General features: G+C 47.5%; 2 protein-coding genes across 2 annotated transcripts in view; both read left to right on the top strand.

The window, feature by feature from the left end:
* The first annotated feature begins 972 nt into the window (after positions 1 to 972).
* MGST3 (microsomal glutathione S-transferase 3) lies at positions 973 to 11,118 on the top strand. Its single transcript, XM_056845116.1, has 5 exons — positions 973 to 1,097; positions 6,585 to 6,658; positions 7,227 to 7,284; positions 8,605 to 8,677; positions 11,009 to 11,118. Exons 1-5 carry the CDS (start codon positions 981 to 983, stop codon positions 11,116 to 11,118), a joined length of 432 nt encoding a protein of 143 aa, XP_056701094.1. The 5' UTR covers positions 973 to 980.
* A 4,412-nt stretch (positions 11,119 to 15,530) lies between these two features.
* The window catches only part of TEDC1 (tubulin epsilon and delta complex 1), a 53,202-nt gene continuing 44,329 nt past the window's right edge, over positions 15,531 to 24,403 (top strand). The window contains exons 1-4 of the mRNA XM_056844689.1: positions 15,531 to 15,610; positions 15,707 to 15,860; positions 18,002 to 18,080; positions 19,172 to 19,374. Coding sequence (XP_056700667.1) covers positions 15,531 to 15,610; positions 15,707 to 15,860; positions 18,002 to 18,080; positions 19,172 to 19,374 — 516 coding nt within the window. The remainder of the gene's footprint in view (positions 15,611 to 15,706; positions 15,861 to 18,001; positions 18,081 to 19,171; positions 19,375 to 24,403) is intronic.

Here is a 24,403-nt window from a genome sequence, read left to right as displayed (position 1 = left end):
AGAACCAACGGGTTGAAATTAAATCAAAAGAGTTTCCGTCTAGACATTAGGAAGAATTTTCTAACTGTTAGAGCGGTTCCTCAGTGGAACAGGCTTCCTCGGGAGGTGGAAAGCTCTCCTTCCCTGGAGGTTTTTAAGAGGAGGTTAGATGGCCATCTGTCAGCAATGGTGATTCTGTGACCTTAGGCAGATGATGAGAGGGAGGGCATCTTGGCCATCTTCTGGTCACTAGGGGTGTGGAGGGGGGAGGTAGTTGTGAATTTCCTGCATTGTGCAGGGGGTAGGACTTGATGGCCCTGGTGGTCCCTTCCAACTCTATGATTCTATGATACAGCTTGAGCTTTGCATCCAGAAGGTTGTACCCCAGTCCCTGGTTGTTTTCCGTGAAAGGATTTAAGGAAGTGGGTCTTTGAAAAAGGAGAAGATTTAGTTTTTATATGCTGACTTTATCACTCAATGAAGAATTAAACCGGCTTACAATTGCCTTTTCTTCCTCTCCCCACAACAGACACCTTGTGAGGTAGGTGGGGCTGAGAGAGTTCAGAGCGAACTGTGACTAGCCCAAGGTCACCCAGCAGGCTTCATGTGTAGGAGGGGGAAACTAACCCGGTTCACCAGATTAGCGTCCGCCGCTGACGTGGAGGAGTGGGGAATCAAATCCGATTCTCCAGATTAGAGTCCACCGCTCCTAACCACCGCTATTAACAACCACACCACGCTGGCTCTCCAAGACCCAAAAGAAGCCCAAAACCCTAGAGGTCAATTGCCAGAATAGACAATGGTAAACTAAACAGACTAGTGGTCTCTTAGATGACGTACCCTGGGTGACAACAGTCTTCCAGGGATGGATCCTTTATTCCAGCATAAAGCAGTATCCTGCGACCTGTGTTTATCTTTTGAACGATGCCCACACATTTTGGGGGCCTCTTAATTCTCTGCCTAGGCTTGATACATCCCTTTGATTTCTTCACAGTGCCAAGATGGTGGTTCTGTCCAAAGAATACGGCTACGTGGTCCTGACTGGTGCTGCCAGTTTTATTTTGGTAACACACCTTGCAATAAATGTTGGGCGAGCACGCAAGAAATACAATGTGGAGGTAAGTTCTGGCTGGCCTCAGAGCTGCCCCACCTTGTGGCTTTATAAAGGGGTTAGAAGCCATAGATTTTCATGACCTGGGGGCCACATCCTGACCTCTTACTCTGGGTCTGTTGTGGAAACTATTCTTGGTGTCTTTGTTGTTGGGGAGGGGCTGTGGCTCAGTGGTAGAGCATCCGCCTGGCATGCAGGAGGTCCCAGGTTCAATCTTTGTTGTTGGGGAGGGGCTGTGGCTCAGTGGTAGAGCATCCGCCTGGCATGCAGGAGGTCCCAGGTTCAATCCCCGGCATCTCCAGTTAAAGAGACTAGGCAAGTAGGTGATGGGAAAGACCTCTACCTGAGACCCAGGAGAGCTGTCCCAGTCTGTGTAGACAATACTGATTTTGATGGACCAAGGGTCTGATTCAGTATAAGGCACCTTCATGTGTGCATGTTTCTTTGACTCAATCTCCTCCTGAATCTGAATGCGGTGGCAGGATTCTAAGACCGTAAAATGGATTGTGCCCTTCTAGGGGGGCGGGTGGATCGCATTTAAGAATGCTCTTCTCTAGGACTGTCAGGATGTAGGAAACAAATGTAATAGGGAGCGGCGTGAATTGGAACCTTTCTCCCACAACCGGTTTGAAGGCTTTTATCTGTGCAAGCATGCGGAAATGGTGCATTGCCCCCCTTCATTCTGCTGCCGGTGTAGACAAGGCCTTCATGCAAATCTGTGCAGTGATCACTGCTTGCGTTCAGGCTTTGTGGTGACACTGGAATTGCATCACTTGAGCCTTTCCTACACCTTTTTCCTCCTCTGAGTAAGATTTAAAGAGATACAATGCCCCTCTGGGAAGAGAGAATCTGACACAAATTTTAATACCTCCTCCAGCACTCTTAATAAATCAAAACCATAATCTTTCTCTCTCTCTTTTTTTAATGCTAACAGCCTTGTTTTTAGCTCTTATGGCTGAAGGGGAAGCAAGTTGGCAATTCAGTTTCAGTGATTTAGAAATGAGGGGTGAGTGGGCGGCATGCCAAACTAGTGGTTGGGGTAAGACTACGGTCTGGGAGACAGGTTCGAATCCCCACTCTACCGTGCAGCCTTGCTGGGTGAATTGGACCAGTCACTCTCACCGCTTAAGCTACCTCATGGGGTGGTGGTTGTGAGGATTAGCTGAAAGAGGAGAAAACTATTTCGTTAGCTGCTTTTTGTCCCCCGCTGGGGAGAAACACCCCCCCCCAATGTGGTTTAGTTGCAGCAACTTGCACAGAAAACTATCTACAGCATTCCTATCGATGGCCAAAGTGGATAGCCGTAATTGCTCAGTGAAACCTCCATGTTCAGAGGCAGTGTACCTCTGAATATCCTCTGCTGGGGGGAGGGGAGGAGAAGGAGACTGCCACTGCCTCATGGCCTATTTGTAAACTTCCCAGAAGACTAGATGACACCCCCTTTGGTATATTCCAACACTGCCAATTCTTGTAGTCTGTGTGAGGCTGGTCCTGCCTTCTTAAGAGTTGTGAGGAATTTGGTAGCGAGTCGGGCTTTTGTAAACGTGGCCACCCCTGTTTGCAGTAAAGTAACGTTTGCAAATCCACAGGCCTGCCAACCATAGAGCCTCTTCTGCCATTGCAGTCCTTGGCTGCTACCAATGTGTGATTGTGTGTGTGTGTTTGGCAGCAGCCAAGCCCTGGCCTAAAACTGGAGAGGAGGGAGGGAATGGCCTTCTAGGAATCTCTGACATGGAGGAGTCTTCTGGAAAAACGAGGGAAGCATTCCAAGCAAGTGCTGGTCTCCACCCACGGCCGTTGGGAGGCCTTGGGGCTAACAGCTGGGCAGAGGGCCAAAGGGTGTGGTCCGCATCTTTCATCCCTGTGAGTCGGACGTTGGTCTAATGGGTTTAAATAGAACCAGCAGGGTAGAGTTCGCAAAACCCTCCCTCTCTGGGCTTAGCAGCTTGAGGAAAGGGTGGAGTGCCTCAACCGTAAGGCGGGCCAACGTTGCCTGGCTCCCTTCAGTTTCTCCACACAAAGCTTTCTAACACCGTGTGCGGTAAATAACAGCCCTATCTGATTCAGTGATATATTAGCCTCGGTAAAGAGCTCATTGTGCCCTGACCTGGATGCCCAAGGCTAGCCTGATCTTGTCAGATCTCAGAAACTAAGCAGGGTCAGCCCTGGTTAGTATTTGGATGGGAGACCACCAAGGAATATCAGGGTCGCTATGCAGAGAAAGGCACTGGCAAACCACCTCTGTTAGTCTCTTGCCATGAAAACCCCCCAAAAGGGGTCGCCATAAGTCAGCTGTGACTTGACGGCACTTTACACACACAAAGAGGTCATTGTAGGACAATTTTTTTAAAAAATTGAGGGCCTGGGGGGCTTGGGCTTAAGTTTCCCTCTGCAGAATGATGTGTAGCTGTTCAGAATGATGAAGAAAAACTCCGCCTTGAGCGGTGCTCAGGAAGCCATGATGGTTTTTGGCACTGTCCGTAGCTGCTCAAACAGGCAACCTTCCTGTGCCAGAAGCAGGGCGGGAAGGTACATTTTCTTGTGCTGCTGTGGTCACCTTAGCTGGTGAGCAAGAGCAACTAGTTGAGACTTCGATCATGCCCGATAGAGGGAAGGGATCCAGGAATGGTGGAGGATGTACACATCCTTCTGCTGAGGGTGCCAAAATGCCTCCCTTATAGTAGAACTAATAAACAATGAGGATTTACACTTGGGGATTTCCTGCTGCACGGCAGGATATTGGACCAGATGCTTCTGTTCCCTAATACACTTGTGATTATTTGGAATATGAGTTGACCTCGTCTTGACCAGGATTTCAGCCAATTCACAGGCTCCATTTGGTGAGGTCCCAACCATCATGGATGGCTTTGTATGAGCCTTGTGTAGGATGCTGGCTCTTTGTCAGCATATTCTTGGGGTATTCTGTGCATCTTGTGGCTTGACCATTTGGGAAGGGCTGTGGCTCAGGGTTGCCAACATCCAGGTAGTAGCGGGAGATCTCCCGCTATTACAACTGACATCCAGCCTGTAAGCTCTAGTCCTGTGACAATTCCATAAACAGACTTCAGCAGCAGGTAGTCCAACAAAAGCTGATTTATTAGAAAAATCTACAAGTATCAGAAGCTATAAGTCAAAATGGGCACTAGTAAAAGCTATGGGTACAGTACAGGGCATATATAGAAGAGCAAAAGGCAAATCTGGGTAGATCTGGATACCATGGCAACCCCCCTCCCTGGAGCTGTTAGGAGGCTAGGAGAGGGGTGTAAGGCTTCTCGAAAGTAATGCACCCGGGTCGCTTCCGTTCAGTCGACGATTTTACTAGCGAGTCTCTGAAACTCATGAAACTTTAGAGCGTGTATTTCCTCTTCAGCCCCCCCAGTCCGTCGGGCTTGGCTGACTCGGAAGTTTGTATTCCACTCATCCGAGTCTTCTTTGTTGGGCTCGCCTTCATCAAAGTAATCCTGCACGTCAGATGCAAAGGCGAGTCGTCGCCAACGGGCCACATCCTGGGGCGGATAGGGTTCCAGAGAGAACAAAGGCCAGTCCAGACCCCCCCCCCCGCCTTTCGGTCGCACTATGGCCACTATGGCTGCCTGCTCCAGGTGGCCTTCGTCTGAGCAGCGGCCGCCTTCGCCAAAAGTTGCTCCGCCACCTGTTGTTGGGCAGCCTGAGCTTGAGCCGCTTCCAAGGCGGTGTCCCGAGCCGCCGCAGCGGCCGTCACCAGTGGCTCAGTCGCATGCTCCAGTAACAGCTGGATTTGCTTATGATTGCCCAGTAGCGGTAAGACCCTGTGGGCAAGATCCACGGAGGAAGAACCGAACTCTGGTTGCAGCACCTTTAGTACATCTTCCTCCGACGCCGTATTTGGCGGTAAATCCATAAGGGACAGAACTGTCCTGGCGGCTGCGTTTTGCGCATCCCGGCTGCACTGGCTGGGATCTGGAACATCTCCTCCCCCATCTCCTGCCATTGGGAACTGGGAATCGGGCACCTGGATTGGGGCCGCTGGCTCTCGCTGCGCCCCGTGGAACGCAAACTCGGCAAACAGCTGGGTCAGGAGAGTAGAGTCTGCCCCAACCGGGTCTCCTCCAGCAAGGTATCCAACCAGCAAAGTTCGTTGTGGGCACGGAGGTCAGCGTCCCGTGTCTCCCAGGGGGCCGCTGCCGCCAGACCATGCCACTGATCCGCCACCAACCCAGTCAGTCGGTTGGTCTCGGCGTGAGTCTGCTGCGCCTCCGCAAGGATAGCACGCAGAAGGTCAAGATCCTCGGGGAACTCGTCCAAAGCTCTAACCCGAGTTCCCAGCGAACCCTCCTGGGCTCCAGCCAGGGAGAAGGTCCTCGGGAAGCACGTCCTTGGCTCTGACCCGAGATCCCGGCGATCCCTCCAGGGCTCCAGCCAGGGAAGAGTATAGGATAGCAAGACTGGACTAGTGTCCAAATGTAACCTGTGACAATTCCATAAACAGACTTTAGCAGACAGGTAGTCCAACAAAAGCTGATTTATTAGAAAAATCTACAAGTATCAGAAGCTAGAAGTCAAAATGGACACTAGTAAAAGCTATGGGTACAGAACAGGGCATAAATAGAAGAGCAAAGGGCAAATCTGGGTAGATCTGGATACCATGGCAACCCCCTCCCTGGAGCTGTCAGGAGGCTAGGAGAGTTCCCACATAAAGAAATCTAAACACACTGTAAGTTTAAACACACTGTTTACAGGGCACGAAATTGGCCTTGGCCGGCACCCGGAGAAACTACAACATTCCTTTCTCAGACCCATGCCTGGCACAGCCGATAAGAGATCAGTTCCCCTGGAGAAAATGGCCACTTTGGCCGTTGGACTTTATGGCATTGAAGCCCCTCCCCTCCCCAAACCCCACCCTCCTCAGGCTCCGCCCCCAAAACCTCCTGCTGGTGGCGAAGAGGGATCTGGCAACCCTAGGCTCAGTGGTAGAATACTTTCTTTGCCTGGAGAAGGTCCCAGATTCAACCCCCTGAATCTCCAGTTCAAATAAAAAAGGATGAGGTTGCGGCTCGTGTGAAAGGCCTGAGACCCAGTCAGAGATGGCAGTACTTACTTTGATAGACCAATGGCCTGACTTGGCATAAAGCAGCATTTTTTTGTGTTCATGCGAACATGTTTCCAGCTTAAATGTCTTCGAAGCAGCTAGACTTTTGTTGTGCAACTGCATTTATGTTATTTATTTATATTATTTATTTGCTTGCTTGGAGAAAACATAGTATGAATTTCCCCCACTCCAAGAGCAAATTTAACCATTGTTTTGAAAATATACACCTAAAACTGTAATGTATATTACACTCTTTTCTGCCAAGTGTACGTTCCTAAGGTACCAGTGTTAGCCATGTTCACATGAGGACAAAGTGGTCTCCACTACATGATGCACAAAGCATTCTTCAATCTTCTCCAGCTTAACTACAATCTCCACTTAATGAAATATGGCCATCTACTAATGACGATTTCTCTCTCTCAACAGTACCCAATCATGTACAGTACGGACCCTGAAAACGGGCACATGTTCAACTGTATCCAGAGGGCACATCAGAACACGTGAGTGGTCGCTGCTGTAATGAACTCATAATTACTTGGGGGGGGAGGGCGTTGAGTGCTGACTTTGCAGCGAAGTCCGTGAGAAAGGAGTTGGGAATGGCTGAAGAACAGCTGTGAGCCCTCCATGGGGATAAATATTTCTCTCCTGGATACAAAACTCAGTAACTGGGTTATATGTAGTGATGGGCAAGGTCCCCCCAATTCAATTGGAATTGATTTTGGCAAACTACAGGTGTATGTTTGATACATTTCCTCCTAATTGGTAGGGGGAAATACTGTAAACAATTTCTGTAAAAGGAATACCTTGTCTTGAAGAACTGCTTAAGAGATGAAGCTTATCTGGAGGACTTCAATGGGGCTATGTTTGCCGGCCTTTGCTGGCACAAAACCTTTTTGCAAGTTCAGAGACAATCAGAAACTCCTCTCCCCTCTTCCTTGAGTCACTTTGTGGTTCAGATTGATGTTCAGGTCTGAGGAGGGCGGTTTGTGGGAACTGGGAGGGTGGTGGCGGTGGTTCTAGATATACTGCATTCCAGGTCTTTGCAAACATTTGTGTCTGTATTTTCAGGTTGGAAGTATACCCTTCTGTCCTGTTTTTTCTTGCCACAGGTGGAGTCTACCACCCAGTAAGTACAAAGCCGTAGCCTAGCTTTAATGCAGGCTGTTCAATATCTGTTCTTAACACAGCTTGTTCAGTCTCTGTTCTTGATTCAGTACTGCTTGCTGTCAGCAAAAGCAGTATGTGGCTGCAGAACCCAACATGGTTGGTTCCTCATACCTTCCCACTTTTTCTTAGTCAAGCTCTCATAGCCTTTCCCCATATCCTGGGGTTCCATGTGTTTGCAGAACTTGGTGTCCAACATGGAATACGGCAGGAGTCCCCAACCTTGTTAAACCTAGGGTCAGTTCTGGAACTTTGTGAACAGAACACTAAAAAAAGTACTGTGTACTGTGCAAAGCGGGAGGATCGCAAGTAACGCACGCTCCTGATACTTGTGGCTGGCAGGCTCTGGATATGTGTGACTATGTCTGAAAAGGTCTTCTCGTGATGCTGAGTTAACCAAAGTGTGGAGCTTAGCCCCTTCCCTCCCTCCAGTGCAACATTTCAAACCCTCCAGTAATATTGGGCACACACTTCAGTGAGAAGGCGTCATTACCAGGCCACAGATCACGTCCGTGTGCAACCTCATGGTCAACATCTGGAGAATTACAACTGGGTAATTCCTCATGCTTACTGAGGCTGAAGCTTTCCAAAGGATAAAATTCAGACTTTTAGATATAGGATTTTAAGATCTAAATAGTGCTGCTAATAAAACATGTTCTCCATTAAATACAGGGGTACCTTTTGGTGTTTACCAGCCCTCCCCATACTTATCTCACCTGTGTGATCCTTCTCAACCTGGAGTCATTTCTATGGCTAGATTTAACGTTTTGCCATCTGTGCTACTTGAAGGCAGATTTCGGAAAATCCATCTGTCTGCTGGGCTTTGCCTCTGTGACAACAATTGTATTGAAACAGTTTTTCATGTCTTATTTTATTGTAGTTTCTACAGAGTCTCACAATGATCTATTAAGCCCTCTGTTGATTGATAGACAGAATGTCCCAGATTCTTTTAATATCTCCTGTTTACTGAATGACTGTTCGCCTCAAATATTGGAGACGGTGGCACAGTTTTTAAAGTTTGTTTTAAAAGCCTGCCAAACAGTTAATGAGATGGTATTATCAAAACACAATGTTATTCGATGTAACTGTCTACTAACTATTTTTTATAGGGCACATTTTAATATTTCCATTCTTTTCGTATCCTTTTGTATTGTGCCCTTTTATGCCAATAAAGGAATGATTGATTGATCGAACTGGGTAATTCCTCCCCTGTGTACCCACCTGTTGGCCAACACCACTTCTCCCAGTGAGCACTAACTGTTGCTATTTCCTCCCTTCCCAGCGTGCCGCTGCAGGACTCGGTGTAGCGTGGATCATCGGAAGACTGCTCTTTGCCTACGGCTATTACACAGGAGGTAAGTCTGTCAGCGGGAGCGATGATCAGCTGCTGCTTCCAGGCAACTAATTCCCAGGGATCCAACTTGTTTTTGAACCCTGCTTCCTGATCCTTTTCTTTTCTGTGTTATGCGCAAGGGCTACGTAGCACAGCAACCAAATGGAGATGAGCGGGCAGTCCCTATTCATTCTCCCCCCCTTAAATTGAGCACCACCATCCCGCTAGATTAAAAAAATGGCAAAAGGGAAAATCGAACAGGGTTTTATCTGGATCCTTTTCGAGAGCCCTTGGCAGTTCCTACTAAAGATGCTTCAGTGCCCAGAAAGTAAAGTGGTAGGGGCCGTGGCTCAGTGGTAGAGCATCTGCTATGCATTCATAAGGTCCCATGTTCAGTCCCTGGCATTTCCAGTTCTAGTAATCTAGCAGTAGATGACGGGACAGACCTCTGCTTTGAGTAGGGCTACCAACTTTCAGGTGGTAACCAGTGCTAATCGGTATATAGTTATTGCTGTGGTCCATATGAAAAAATACCAAATAATGAACAAAATTTACAACTAAACCTTGTTTGCTTTTACTGGATATTGTATATACTTCATACTTAGTCATATGGCTTAGCTCATACACATACATACAGATTTACATATCTGAATACACAGGCATAATATGCCCTTGCAATTTTTCCAAATCTGGTGTAATTGCCAATTTTTCTATGAGCATTACTTGCCCTTACAATCTATGCTGTGCCATATGCCATGCCATGCCAACTTTATTTCCCGGGATTGGGTACAGTTTCAATAATCTTTATCAAGGCATCAGCTTAAAAAATAATAATGAAAACATTTATAATCAAATATAAACACCATAGATTAATTCCTTTTACCTACTGAATTGGAGGCAACAGCCTTTCCCTGCCGGTCACAATTGAAAAGTGCTGGACCTAACATGAGGTCCCTATACTTTTTATTCAACTTAATGCACTTAACTTTTTAACTTTTTCAAAAAGAGGACAGATCCTTTCAATACTTAAAGAAAAGCTGACAATCCCAGTGCTCTGTTTAATCCCTCTGGCTCAAGAGTGTTATATTTAAAAATATATTTTGATTCCATTCTGGATAATGCCTTTTCAGTAGAAACATGTGTAGAACACCTATCTGCTGAATCCAAAACACAAACCTTAATTTTGTTACAATCATGATTATTGTCCAAACAATGTTTTGTTAAAGGAGCCGACAGTTCCTTCCTTCTAACGCGAGACAGGTGTTCCACGATCCTCAGTTTAACCGGGCGTGTCATTTGCTCCCGCTATTATAACTGATCTCCAGGCAACAAAGATTAGTTCACCTGGAGAAAATGGCTACTTTGGAAGATGGACTGTATGGCATTATACCCCATTGAAGTTGCTCCTCTCCCCAAACCCCACCCTTCCTAGGCTCCACCCTCCAAAATCTCCAGATATTTCCCAACCTGGAGCTGGCAACTCAAACTTTCAGCCTCCGCCAGAGTAGACAACACTGAACTTGATAGACCAGGATTGTAGCGCATCAGTTCGCAACTTAGTAATGATCATTGACAGAACACGCAAGAATACAATCTAATTAACTCTATATTTATGTTAAATAGTTTAAAGTACTAAAAAAAAAAGATTTAGCTGGTAGCTATGTTAAAAATATTGTTTATAATATTAGTGGTTATTTAAAGAAGATGTAGACTATAGACTGAGGACTAGTGAAATAAGTAGGATCAATCCTATAATCTATTAGGCTGTTTACTATATTTCAATTAAGAGATTTAGAAGTTTTTTATAATTGGGTTTTCCAGGTTTGATATTTTTATTATCCAGCTGATTTAGAAGGCAGTTAACATATGGCACTTATTGGAAGGTGTGATATACTGTATGTATGGTTTCATGTGGGTATGTTGTGTTTGATTTGTTTTTGTGTTTTTTGACAATAATTTTTTTTTAAAAAGACCAGGAATCTGACTCAGCAGGCAGCTTCACATATAAAGAAGTAGAAAATGCTGCTGTTTTTTGTTTACCTTGATTTTTAATTAATTTTAATGTATTTAAATTACTGCTAATTAGTAGTATTGATATATTAGATACCTTATTATTCTTTTTGTTCACCTCCTTGAATGGTTTTTAAGTAGAAGGGTGGGGTGTAAATCTTACCGACAAACAAAATGTGAATCATAAAGTTGGAAGGGACCACCAGGGCCATCAAGTCCAACCCCCTGCACAATGCAGGAAATTCACAACTACCTCCCCCCTCCACACCCCTAGTGACCAGAAGATGGCCAAGATGCCCTCCCTCTCATCATCTGCCTAACCCTCCCACTTTTCCTCCTGCAGAGCCCAAAAAGCGAAACAGAGGAGCCATTGGCTCATTTGCCCTCTTGGGCTTAGCGGGGACTTCCCTGTGTTCAGCTTTCCACCTCCTTGGCTGGTTGAACCGTGTCTAGACAGCCTCCCCTCTACAGCTCCCAAAGAAGTTTCTTGGGCTTGACGTCTTTGGAGAATGAAATTCACTTCCGGTGTGACTGACTTTTGTAAAAAATATATATAAATAAAAACCAAAATGAATCGCTGTTGGCTGTTCTTTTGCTTTTCTTGCTGGAACTTGTTTGTTCATGCCTTTTTGGCTTCTGGTACCAGGCCTTTTCAGTGGCAGTCACCTCCAGCTACCTTCCCTGGCCAGAACTCTGAGATGCAACCATGGCCTAAGTGGATAGTTAGTGTGGCAACCTATTCCATTACATTTCCCTGGACTGAGAAGAGCAAGATGGGGGCACTGAATACATTCCTCCACGCTCTTTGAGCACCTTGACTGCTTTCTCCTCCTGAGCCTTCTGCTTACTGACTTGAAGCCAGCGTGGTGGAGTGGTTAAGAGAGGTGGTTTGGAGTGGTAGACTGATCTGGAGAACTGGGGTTGATTCCCCACTCCTCCACATGAGTGGCGGAGGCTAATCTGGTGAACTGGATTGGTTTTTCCACTTTTACACATGAAGCCACCTGGGTGACCTTGGGCTAGTCACACTCTCTCAGCCTCACCTACCTCAGGGTGTCTGTTGTGGGGCGGGGAAGGGAAGGTGATTATAAGCCAGTTTGAGTCTTCCTTAAGTGGTAGAGAAAGTCGGCATATAAAAACCAACTCTTCTTCTTTGTCTTTCTTTTTCTTCTTCTTCAACAAAGCTTTGCAAAATGTGGAAGCAGCTCCTTTTGCAGTCTCTAACCGGGAGGAAACAAGAGGTATAAATCCAGGACAGTTGTTGCTTTGCGGTTAACCTGTTATAGCTTATTAACCAGCTTATTTACCCTTCACCCAGAATCAAGCTGGCACCTTTCCACCAGCCCTGCCATCAGCAAGGAAGACACCCAGGGGCATTCCATTGCTCTGCTTGGCCTGTGCCCTGATTGCGACAAGCTTATGATTCACCACTTGCTTGCTGCCTAAGTACATTGCCCATTACCTCCAGCAGCGAGAATGTAGAACGCACTAGGGATCCTATACTTGTGTTTCTAAGCCTGGGCAGCACTGGCCGTGAGTAAGGAAGACTGGGAGTCGCCTCTCTCATTCAGTTTCTAGGCGAGGAAGCCTTAACAGTCGCTCCACCGCGACCAAAGGGCAATATCCAGGGAAAATGAAACCCACTGTCACCGGAGGGGGATGGCCCTGTAGACTTTGATCTGGGCAGAGGTCAGGTGGCTTCCAAATCAGCCAAGGCTATTTGTTCATTACCCTTAGTGTGCACCAAAGTTCCCTTTCTAGGGGGCAGGCTGAGTTTCTGTGCCATCACAGCTCAGTCCTGCACCTTAAAACAGCTGACGTCTCACTTTCCCCGCCTCTGGCTCACATCTCCATGTGTTCTAGGGCAGCCCTTAGATGGTTGTACCCGCCACAGGAGACACGATCTGAAATTTGCTTAGAAAAGGCGCGTACAAAAGTGTTTCCTCGGGAAAGGCAGCAGAGATGCAATCCACAGGCTTTGTGCTGGATTCAGGCTGTGCCTAAGGTCTTGCAGGGGAGTATGAAGATGAGAACCAGGTGGGTGTTGTCATCCTAAACCGAGTTACAACTGTCTGAGCCCACTGAAGTTGATGGGCTTAGAAGGGTGCAACTGCTTCGGACTGCGTTGAGGGACACTCACCTGCATACACGGAGATAATGGCCCACCTTGATGCAAACTCTTACTTAGGGTAAAGGTAGTCTTCTGTGCAAGTACTTGGGTCATTACTGACCCATGAGGTGACATCACATCCTGACATTTACTAGGCAGACTTTGTTTATGGGGTGGTTTGCCATCGTCTTCCCCAGTCATCTACACTTTACCCCCAGATATCTGGTTAATTCACTGTGGGTAGCTGTGTTAGTCTGTCTGCAGTAGTAGAAAAGGGCAAGAGTCCAGTAGCACCTTAAAGACTAACAAAAATATTTTCTGGTAGGGTATAAGTACTCTGGGTACTCATTTTATCGACCTCGGAAGGATGGAAGGCTGAGTCAACCTTGAGCTGGCTGCCTGAAACTGACTTGTGTTGGGATCGAACTCGGGTTGTTAGCAGAGCTTTGACTGCAGTATTGCAGCTTATCACTGTGCGCCACGGGGCTCTTACTCATTCCAAGGCAGAGCCTGCTATATCCCCTGCACTGGAACACCCTTTTAGAAGCAAAGACCAAGGTGACACAACTCATAGCAGATCCCTTCCCCACTGCTGTACAAATAAAAGGAACATAAGAAAAACCATGCTGGATCAGACCAAGGCCCATCAAGTCCAGCAGTCTAGTGGCCAACCAGGTGCCTTTAGGAAGCCCGCATATAAGATGACTGCAAACAGCATCCTGCGCATGTTCCACAGCACCTCATATAATAGGCATGCTCCTCAGATACTGGAGAGAATAGGTATGCAACATGACTAGTAGCCATGGGTAGCCCTCTCCTCCATGAACATGTCCACTCCCCTCTTAAAGCCTTTCATGTTGGCAGCCATCACCACATCCTGGGGCAAGGAGTTCCACAATTTAACTATGTGTTATGTGAAGAAATACTTTTATCTGTGTTGATAAATTAACTTTACAACGTAATTTAACCACGTCCTGGGAAACTGGGTGGGCCTCCTAACCTCCGTGCAACAACTTCCCACCTGCTATAGCACGTACTGGAGGCAAAAATGGGTCTGGTAGAACAGGAGGAAGGGGTGGCCTCGAAGGGACAGCTTCACTGTTGCAAATGCCTCTGCAATTAGTGTACAACGACGGACAGTTGCTGTGTGGAAGGAGAAGCAACCCATGTGTTAGCAATGCCCCCTACGCTGGCAAAAGTGGCATTCTTAAGCAAAACAATAAATGGAAACAAGTCATTTAAAAAGCCAATATTCAAAAACCAATGGGAAAACATTTCAACTTGCAGTATGTGCTGCTGCCGGTTTGGAAGTCTCAATTTTCCAACACAGGAGCTTCAAAGGGGAACTCTGAAAGCTCTAAATGAGAATTTATTAGGAAGCCCACCATCAACTCTACCCCAGCAACAAATAGACTTGTAAGGGTTGCCAACTCTGGGATGGGAAATACCTGGAAATACCTGGGCGGGGTTTGGAGAGGGGAGGGACTTCAATGGCATACAGTCCAATTGCCAAAGGGGCCATTTTTCTCCAGGGAACCTGATCTCTGTCGCTTGGAAGTCAATTGTAATAGCAGATCTGCAGCCACCACCGGGAGCTTATGGCAACATGTGTTGAAGTGAATAACAGCAGAAAATTGCCCAGCTTTTTCTAAATAAGTGATTACACTTTTGGTTATTTAAAAAAAGCTGGGCAATTTTCTGGTTATTAATTTCACCGCCTGGAGGTTGGCCACTGCAATTTATGATCCACTCCAAACATCGACTGTCCTAGCAAACCGCAGTCTTGACAAAAATCGTAATTCGTGAATGGGCTTGCTTTGTTTTTTGATGGAGCCGCATCTCCAGGGTTGCCAGCCTCCAGGTGGCGGCTCTCCCGTTATTACAACTAATCTACAGGTGATAGAAACCAGTTCACCTAGAGGAAGTGGCCACTTTGGAAGGTGAATAGGGCATTATGGCCCGTCGAAGTCCTTCTCCTTCCCAAAGCTCACCCTCCTCCAACTCTATGGGCGAAAACGCACGGCCGCTTTGGCCTCCTTTCTTCCCTGTTCCAGCCAGGATTCAGCCAGGATCGAACGCACGGACGTGCGTTCGATCCTGGCTGAATCCTGGCTGGAACAGGGAAGAAAGGAGGCCAAAGCGGCCGTGCGTTTTCGCCCTCTCTCTACCTGGAGATTTTGGGGGCGGAGCCTGGGAGGGCGGGGTTTGGGGAGGGACTTCAATGCCATGAAGTCCCAACGGCCAAAGCGGCCATTTTTCCCAGGGGGAACTGATCCGTATCTCCTGGAGATCAATTGTAATAGCGGGAGATCTCCAGCCCCCACCTGGAGGTTGGCAACCTTATCTCCATGAAGTCCAACGGCCAAAGCGGCCATTTTCCCCCCAGAAAGTGAATGTACCTGATTCCTTTTGTATACACACTCTATTTTGTATGCTGAATTGTGTACAACACGTCCTTGCTCTGGATTTTATCCTGTGGATAGTGTTATTGTGAGGTTTTCCTCAATATATTCACCATTGCAGTTGCAGTGTATGTGCTTCATGAAGCTTTGTACAAGTGCAGAGTTTGGATTCCTCACCCACCTGGAGGTTGGCAACCCTATCTCCAAGTATTCCTCAACCTGGCAACCCTACGCACCGCTGACGTTTCAGCCTCGGCCGTTCCTGTTTGGCTCGGGCTTCGTGACCGCTGAACCAGAGGCGCCCCCTCCCCCACCAAAGCTTTTGCCTGAATGGGACAGAGCCAGTTCCGCGCATGGATTTGTGCGAGATGAGACCGAGGACTCGTGATGGGGCTCTTTCCGCCGGATCCCTCCGCGCTCCCCGCTCAGCCGAGTCAGAGGCCTGGAAAGGAAAGGAAAGGGCGCGTTCTTTCCGCGCATGCGCTCTGTGGCTTCTGCGTCCGCGCATGCGCAATCGCGCCGTTTGAAGGCGAGGCGCGACTGAGGCGATGAGGAGGCAGAAGTCCGCCCGGGCGGCGGCGGCGGATCTCCCGGGGGCCGTCGGGGCGCTCAGCCTGGCTTTACCCGGGGCGCGAGTCTCCCCGGAGGCGTTCCGCTTGGCCAAGTTCGACCGGCCGGAGGCGGTGGGTGCCGAGGAGAGGAGGGCACTCTGTACATGCTCAGGGGCGCCCTCGTCCTCATTCTAGGCTCGGCGGCTTTATGTCCCAGACGTCAGTGCCAGTTTATCAATGAGCAAACTTCCCGCCACGCCAAGTGGGAGATACAAGGGGCGAGCATAGGGTTGCCAGCTCCAGGTTGGGAAATACCTGGAGATTTGGGGGGCGGAGCCTGAGGAGGGCGGGGTTTGGGGAGGGGAGGGACTTCAGTGCCATAGAGTCCAATGGCCAAAGCGGCCGTTTTCTCCAGGGGAACTGACCTCTGTCGCCTGGAGATCAGTTGTAATAGCAAGAGATCTCCAGCCACCACCTGGAGGTTGGCAACCATGCTTTCGTGGCCTCTTTCTCGGGCCTGGCTCCAGTGAAGCTTTTGGTTCATTGTCATCTTTTGGGAAGCAAGGACTCTTCTCCACCCCCCACCCCCCAACAGTGTATTTATTTAAATGTTTATACTCTGCTCTTCTCCCCGGGGGGAGGGGCAAAGTGTCTTACAACATCGTTCTCCCTTTTATCATCACACCAGCCCTGTGAGGTAGAGCAGGCACAGACAAAATGACTAGGCCAAGGACACCCAACAAGATGCCGTTGTGCAGTTAGGGATTCAAACCTGAGTCTCCCAAATATTAGTCTGACACTGACCACTACATGATGCTGCTTATTATTTATTATTATTTTTCAAGCCAGCCTGCCTTTCCCAGCATAGCTGGGATCCAAGGTGACAGAAGCATATAATAATTACAGATTTTTTTTTAAAAAAAGGCCAGCATGTGCCATCTCAGGACAGCTAGTGTGCCCCATGTGCTAACAGCCCTAGAAGCACTGCTCAGTCTCCCCTCAATCCCTCCTAAATAATTGTTTTCCACCCCACCCCACCCCACCCCACCCCACCAGAAGATCAGGAAGTTGGGAACTATCCTCACCTATTCTGGAAGGCCAAGCTGTTTTTAGGGGTAGTCGCTGATCACACCTAGACAGGGAGGAGACAGCAAGAAATCCCTTTTGGGGGCCACCCTTTTATTTTGCAATCCTTGCCTCTTTCCCCAACCTAGAAGAAGAAGAGTTGGTTTTTATATGCCGACTTTCTCTACCACCTAAGGAAGATTCAAACCGGCTCACAATCACCTTCCCTCCCTCTCCCCACAACAGATACCCTGTGAGGTAGGTAGGGCTGAGAGAGCTCTAAGAGAGCTGTGACTGGCCCAAGGTCACCCAGCTGGCTTCATGTGGAGGAGTGGGGAAACCAACCCTGTTCACCAGATTAGCACCTGCCTCTTGTGGAGGAGTGAGGTATCAAATGCAGTTCTCTATATTAGAGACCACTGTTCTTAGCCACTACACCACCCTAGCAGGATTTGCACTCTGCACTGCCAATGTTACTAGGTGTTATAACTTGAAACCCAGAGAGAAACCTTCCTGGTTATTCTGCTGAATAGGGGAGAGTATTTATTTTACTTCTTTCACATTCTATCATTTTTCTGCAATGGGAGAGGCTTACATAGTTTCTCTCTCCATTTTATCCTCACCACATCCTTGTGAGGTAGGTTAGGCTGAGGAGGTTCTCTTGAGGATATATTTGAGGAGAACAATGTAAGCTGCGTTGGTTGCCCACTGGGGAAAAAGTCAGGGTATAAATGAAGCAATACATAAGTAAAGTATTGTGGAAGGATGCTTTCACTTTCTCCATACTATTTGTAATTTTACAAATCTCTGTCAAGCCTTTCTTAATAGCTTTTTACTCCTAAAAGAAAAAAACAGACACTTGCTTTTCCTCCTAGGGATGATCCTCTAAATTCCAGATAATTCTCCAGACCCAGCTCTGTGATACCCTTTTTGAGATCATGTGAGCAGTTCTGTTGTAGATTTACACAAGGCCATTATGTATGGTCTATTTAGGGCTGTTAACTATGGCAGCTCAATGGAATCTTAATTTTTGACGCACTATGTTACTGAATACGAGTAGCTGGAGAACACCAGGAAGGGTTATTGTCTTTAATCCCTGGGCTTCCTTGAGACTTGCTGTTGTATGGAAATCAAATGGGCTTTGGGTCAGATCCAGCAGGGGTCTTCCTATGATCTCATGAGGTTTGCTGTCTCCTTCTCTTAAACAGAGTATCGTTTTCTGGAAGCTACTGTACTCTCTGCTGAAGCAAATCCAAGGTGGAGAATGGAAGGAGCCTGTTGATACAGGTAGCAAAATACTATGTTAATTTATGCTGTGATCTTATGCAGAGTTAGGTATGCCTATGTTCCTTGGGTTGGATCCAATGACTCCTTTCTGCTACAAATTCCTCTGGTAGAGAGCCAGCATGGTGTAGTGGCTAGGAGCAGCGGACTCTAATCTGGGGAACTGGGTTGGTTTCCCCACTCCTACACATGAAGTCAGCTGGGTGACCTTGGGCTAGTCACAGTTCTCTTTGAACTCTCTTAGCCTCTGTTGTGGGGAGGAAGGGTAGGAGAAAATTGTCATATAAAAACTAACTCTTCTTCTAGATGTAGCAGAAGGGAGGGTCATTGGATCTAACTAACTGATTGTGTGACCCAAACTTGGATAGGATCAGCTGTCGATAGTATTGTTGTGCTGTTTCAAGGCTATGCGAAGAAGGCACTACCACAAAGGAAATGAAAGATAAACCACAATATGCACCCCAGATCAGCGTCTTAGTGTGTTGTTAACTAATGACAGATGACTTCAGATTAATTAGATTAGACCTATGATACTGTCAGTAAAAGTATATCAGTGGTAACTAGTTAATGAAATGTAAAATGTTGGATGTCCACAATAGAAGTCCCCAATAATTGTCAGGACAGAGCTTCTTGGCTGGTTTTCCTGCTGTGGTGTTACTTCTTTGGCTGCACCTGTTGCCCGCTGACGAGCGGGTTACTGAGATTATTGAGCAAGCCTCCTAGGAAATCCAAGTAGGCTTTGCATCAGACGCTTAAGTCTTTCATGTGGTTTAATCCTCCTGTGTAGTGGCCCATGCATTGAAAATTGGCTTCCTGTGGTGAGCTCCGGGGATGAACATCTTGGAAACATGGAAGCCAGTTTATGCTTTCTCTACCTTTGGGCCTTCCTACCCTTAAACAGGGCCTGGTGGTTGTGCTCTAAGCAGAAAGGCACACGCTGAAAGTCTAAAGTTCTCTCTCAGGGAGAAGTTTTGAGTACCAGTTCTTTGGCTAGAGCCTGCTGCAAGCCTTTTTCTGCTCAAAACCCATGTGTGACTGTTATATGTCCAGTCAGTTACAAACCAGGAACCTAGCTTTCTGTCTTACCTCCTTAGGCACCCAAGTCCGCTTTGTTAAAAGCGTGGCCTTCAGCCATGGCTACAGAAGGCTGGAATTCTATGAGCTTCCTTCCAGTGGCTCGGTGGGGAGCAGGGAGCTGCTGTTGGCGTTTTCCTGGTTTCTGTGCAGAATCAGCCTGATGGAACAGCTTTTGATGCTGAACAGAGTGAAGTTCTGGGATGAAGTATCAGTATGCACAGTGAGTCATTAGTGGTTTCGAACATATATTAATTTTTTTTCCATTCAGTTTGCTGAACGTGAGATTAGGCTGAACCTCTCAGATTCTCCTGTGTATTTTCTGGATGTCTGGGGCTTGGTGGCATCATCCATAGGAAGTGTACTGGAAGACAGAATCAGGTAGCCAAAGGCAATCTTTTTGCTTTACGTATCACTCAAGCAGTTCAAGTTACCATATAGAACTGCCCCCCCTTTGAACTTAGTAGACCCAAAAAAGGTCTATGTGTATTGCTGTCTCTTCTTTTAAAACTGCAAGACCTTGATCATTTAAAGAAAACTGTGCTTTTACGGCATCATCTTCTGGAAACATTGCAATACTGAATTCCAAGGTATAATTCATTCCATCGCATGCCATGGTAAAATCCCCATCGATAAAGACCGTCCAATGCTAGAATATCCAGTTCCCCACTGTCGGCCGTTTACCCACAACCTTGTGTTTCCATTACAAAGTTTGACTTTTCTTGTCACTCAAATGCTACACCAGTCACTGAAGACTACTATGATAGAGAGGCCTTTATCAAAATCCATTCTTAGTGTAATGATTTCTTCAGGGGAAATATTCCTCGCCACTGTCCAGCATCAATGGGGTCCCATACAAACTGGTCTCAAAGCATGTAAATGGCAACCTAAGAACAGCAACAAAGTGTTCCTTCTCACATAGTGGCCTGGATCCCCATTGGTTGTGTGGATGTGATCATTGTTCTAGTGCAGGGGTGGGGAACCTTTTTCCTGCCAAGGGCCACTTGCACATTTATAACATCATTCGGGGGCCATAACCAGGTGTAGATCTCCCGGCTGGGGGGAGGCTAGGGTTTCCAGGTCTCCAGCCACCACCTGGAGGTTGGCAACCCCAGGGGAGGCAACGCAGAGAAGGCCTGCCCCCACTCCCCCCGTCCTCCCCCCCTCCCAGGCAGGAGGGCAGCCAGCGGTGGGCCCGAGCAAATGAGGCTCCAGGGGGGCACAGCCCACAGTTGATCCACAGGGAAGGAAGGAAAACAGAGAAAGGAAAAGGGAGGGAGAAAGGGAGAAAGAAATGGAGGGAGGGGGAGAAAGAAAGAAAAGTACGGAGGGAGACAGACAAAGAGACAGAAAAAGAAGGAGAGAGGGAGAGAAAGGAGAGTGACAAGAAAAGAGGAAGAAAAGAAAGAAAAATCTTCCCCTACACACACACACCCGTGCACGCCAGCCCCACGCGACCAGCCCCCAGCCTCCACGCCTCCCCCCCCCACACACACACCCCTGGCCCCGGAGCTCCCGAGGGCCAAGGAAAATGTCCTCTGCCTGAGGTTCCCCATCCCTGTTCTAGTGTAAGGGATCAATCAATATCCTCAAAGAATCCCCTTGGAAAATCCCCTGGAGGGTAGTAGAAATTGTGATGCTGGTCTCACAGGACTATGAGGAGTTGGGAAAACTTCCACTTTTATTTGGAAGCTTCACTGTCGAGCACCAGCTTTCCATTTGATTTCTGCAAGATCGGAAACAGCAAGAAGTTCTTGCGTGTGGAGGAGTGGGGAAACCAACCCGGTTCACCAGATTAGCCTCCGCCGCTCATGTGGAGGAGTGGGGAGTTAAACCCGGTTCTCCAGATTAGAGTCCACTGCTCCAAACCGCCGCTCTTAACCACTACACCACGCTGGCCTAAGGTAACTCAGTGAGCATCATTACTGTGGGGGTTTGAATCCAGGTTGCCTTAGTCTGACTCTAGCTGCTGCATGGTACTGTTGGAACACCAGAATCCAGAGCTCAGTATCAAACTTGACCTTCTGTGGGGACGAGACAGTTGCCATTTTTGTCTCCGTATGTTTTCATTACAAGAAAATGTCAGATCTGTTTCATTTCGTTACACTCGAGTGAGCAGAAGACTTTTCTCGTTGAAAATTGGGATGGGCTTCCTGTGTCTGTAACTCCCATCTTTCTGTGTCTCATTGATCCTCCACTGGGTTCTGTGGGGTCACAAAGCTCTTTCCTCTTCAAAGCCTGGGCAGTACACTTGATCGGGCTGAGAAATAGCTGCATTAACTTTATGTTCTGCCTGCCATTCAAAGTGGAATTCTCTTTAATGTAAGATGAGATCATTCAGGACCTTGTGGGGAAGGAGTGTGGGGGAGAAGAATTCCCTAGCCTGGGCCCCAGGTGTTATTTGCTACAGAGTATGATCACAGTCAGGAACAGCCAGATGGTTGCAATCCTCATGGTACATACAGAATATGGTTTTGCTCCAAAATCGCCATATATTTAATTCAGCCGTCGCTTCTCTGTGAATTCTTTTTATTTCCTCTAATTGTGTCTTTTTAAGTACTGTTAACTAGTTATCCTTAAGGGTTTGTCCACGATAACGAAGTCTTGCCTTCATGGTCTTTTCATACGAAGATTTTTATTTATTATTATTATTTTATATAAAGGGGGTATAGAAGAAAAAGAAGGAGGGGGAAAAATAAAATAAAACATACTTCGTCCTCCGAGCCTTAACATAGTTACAATTTTAAAAGGAAAAAGGAAAATATTACCAAATATTCCTTCCTTGATCTTAAAGATTAAAAAGGTAAAGGTACCCTGTGCGAGCACCGGGTCATTTCTGACCCATGGGGTGACTTCACATCCCGACGTTTTCTAGGCAGACTTTGTTTACGGGGTGGTTTGCCAGTGCCTTCCCCAGTCATTTTCCCTTTACCCCCAGCAAGCTGGGGACTCATTTTACCAACCTCGGAAGGATGGAAGGCTGAGTCAACCTTGAGATTACAACATCTTAAAGTTCACTTTAAAAATAAGGGTATATCCCGTCCCCTTGGCCTCAAAAAGGATCTAATCATATGAAGATTTTGATTAATGTATCCCATTGCTTTGTTGGGAGCGGGATGGAGTGAGGAACGCAGAGAATAAGGTGGCTATTTGCAAACAACAGCTAGCATTTAGACACAGATGGGAGCGTGTCTCCTACTAACTAAGCCATACAAGCAACTGCCTGGGGCAGTATAATGAGCAGCCAGCAGGGTGCGCTGCTTGCAAACTGCTCAGAGCATCCAGACGGAGGGTTTTCTCTGCTTGGGTTTCCAAACCTACGGTGGGTTTATTTTTGGTCTTCTAATGTCTGATGTCATCCTCCTTAAGTGTTCCACTTCCCAGGCTTTGCTTATCCATTGTGCATTCTTTCTCAGACTTAGTTTGGTATGATCTTTCCCAGAAAGAATGCTGTCTGTGCACATTAGCAAGCCATCCAGATGGGAAGATGCACAGTTTAGAGCAGTGGTTCCCAAACTTTTCGGGCCACCGCCCCCTTGGTTCCACAAACTCAACCCCAGCGCCCCCTACCCTATCCAACAACACAGTTGAAGGGGCCCACCTCTATCGCCCCCCTGCTGCCCCCTTGCCTCTTAGTGACCCCCTAGGTAATCCCAACGCCCCCCCCCAGGGGGTGGTACTGCCCACTTTGGGAACCACTGGTTTAGAGGATCCCACCCCGCAGTTTTCATCCCTTGCCTCAGTATCACAGCCACTTCCCAGCCCTGGAACTAGAGGGCTTTTTTTGGGGTTTATAAAAAATAAGTAATCACTGTAGTTCTGTAGTGCAACAATGTTATAATGATCTGTTGCCACAATCTGCTAGTTCTTCTGAATCCCAGCGTGGAGCCAGCATGGTGCGGTGGTTAAGAGCGGTGGTTTGGAGCAGTGGACTCTGATCTGGAGAACTAGGTTTGATTCCCCACTCCTCCACATGAGCGGCGGAGGCTCATCTGGTGAACTGGATTTCCCCCCCCCACACACACACACACACACACACACTCCTGCACATGAAGCCAGCTGGGTGACCCTGGGCTAGTCACAGCTCTCTCAGCCCGACCTACCTCACAGGGTGTCAGTTGTGGGGAGGGGAAAAGATGATGATTGTAAGCCGGTTTCTTCTCATAAATTCTTCCACCTTCAGAGTGTTTCATTGCAACAAATAATGCTGGTTTATGGTCAGAAAAATTGAAGGAAGAGCTGCCCTTGAGCTTGTTTGGAGGTTTCAGCAGGGAGTACAGCTGTCGTATACCCTTGACCGAAGAATGGTACACTCCTTCTATCCAGGATGGTCGTCCTCTTCCACCGAGTGCGCAGCTTCGGGAGGGAAGCACATGGAGTGGTGAGGGAGGTAGGGGACACCCGCCTAGCCACCCCAATCAGCCGAATCAACCCTGGCGATCAATGGGGTGACAGATGTCGCATCCAGATCACCCTCACATCCAGAAGAGCCATCCTTGGCTGTCACTACAGCTTGTCCTGCCTTTGGGGAAAAGGCACATACTTCTGCACTACCCATTGATGACCTTAATTCTTGTAAAGACCAGCAGAAGGGTATTTGTGCTGCCTTCTCCCCCAGTCCAGGACAGTGGCAGAGGGGAAGTTGCTAGAAGAACACTGCCTTCTCTAGCTGGATTCGCTGCGTACAATGAAGGATTAAGATGTTGCCTTCACATACCACCCATCTTTAGAAGCTTCTGCTGAGCTCCCAGCAGGGCACAGTTAACCTACTGAAAGGGCTTTTGTTGCTGAGAAGAAATGTGCTTCTCAGGTACATTTCTGTGATGAAAGAGAAGCAGCTCAGAACGGCTGGCTTTTAGGGAAGAGCCAGAGTTTTTGGAGACACAGCTTTTGATCTCTCTCTTTCACACACATGCAGACTGTCAGGTTGATGAAAAGGCAGAGGCTGGTTTATTTCCCAAGCCGATCCATAAGCCTCCTGGGCCATCGCAGTCTGCTAGCCTAGGGCATTGCCACAATGATAAAATCGCCTCCAGTTTTCATCGAGAACACCGTTTACAGACAATTCAAATAAATAATACATCCCTTTTTCCCAACAGTAGGTTGTCAGGGAGGACGGTTACCGGGACAGGGCAAGGAGAAAATAGTCCTCATGGAATTAAAGTGGACCCCCGAGGATTAAGAGTGGGATGCTAAATTTTTATTCCGTGAGAATGTCCAGTTTTTTTTTTAACGTAGCCTTGGAAAGGAGT

The sequence above is a fragment of the Euleptes europaea genome, chromosome 2 (genome assembly GCF_029931775.1).
Source record: "Euleptes europaea isolate rEulEur1 chromosome 2, rEulEur1.hap1, whole genome shotgun sequence".
In the NCBI taxonomy this organism is placed as follows: domain Eukaryota; kingdom Metazoa; phylum Chordata; class Lepidosauria; order Squamata; family Sphaerodactylidae; genus Euleptes; species Euleptes europaea.
The sequence above is the reverse complement of the archived record's forward strand: the minus strand, read 5'-3'. Positions and strand labels throughout refer to the sequence as shown.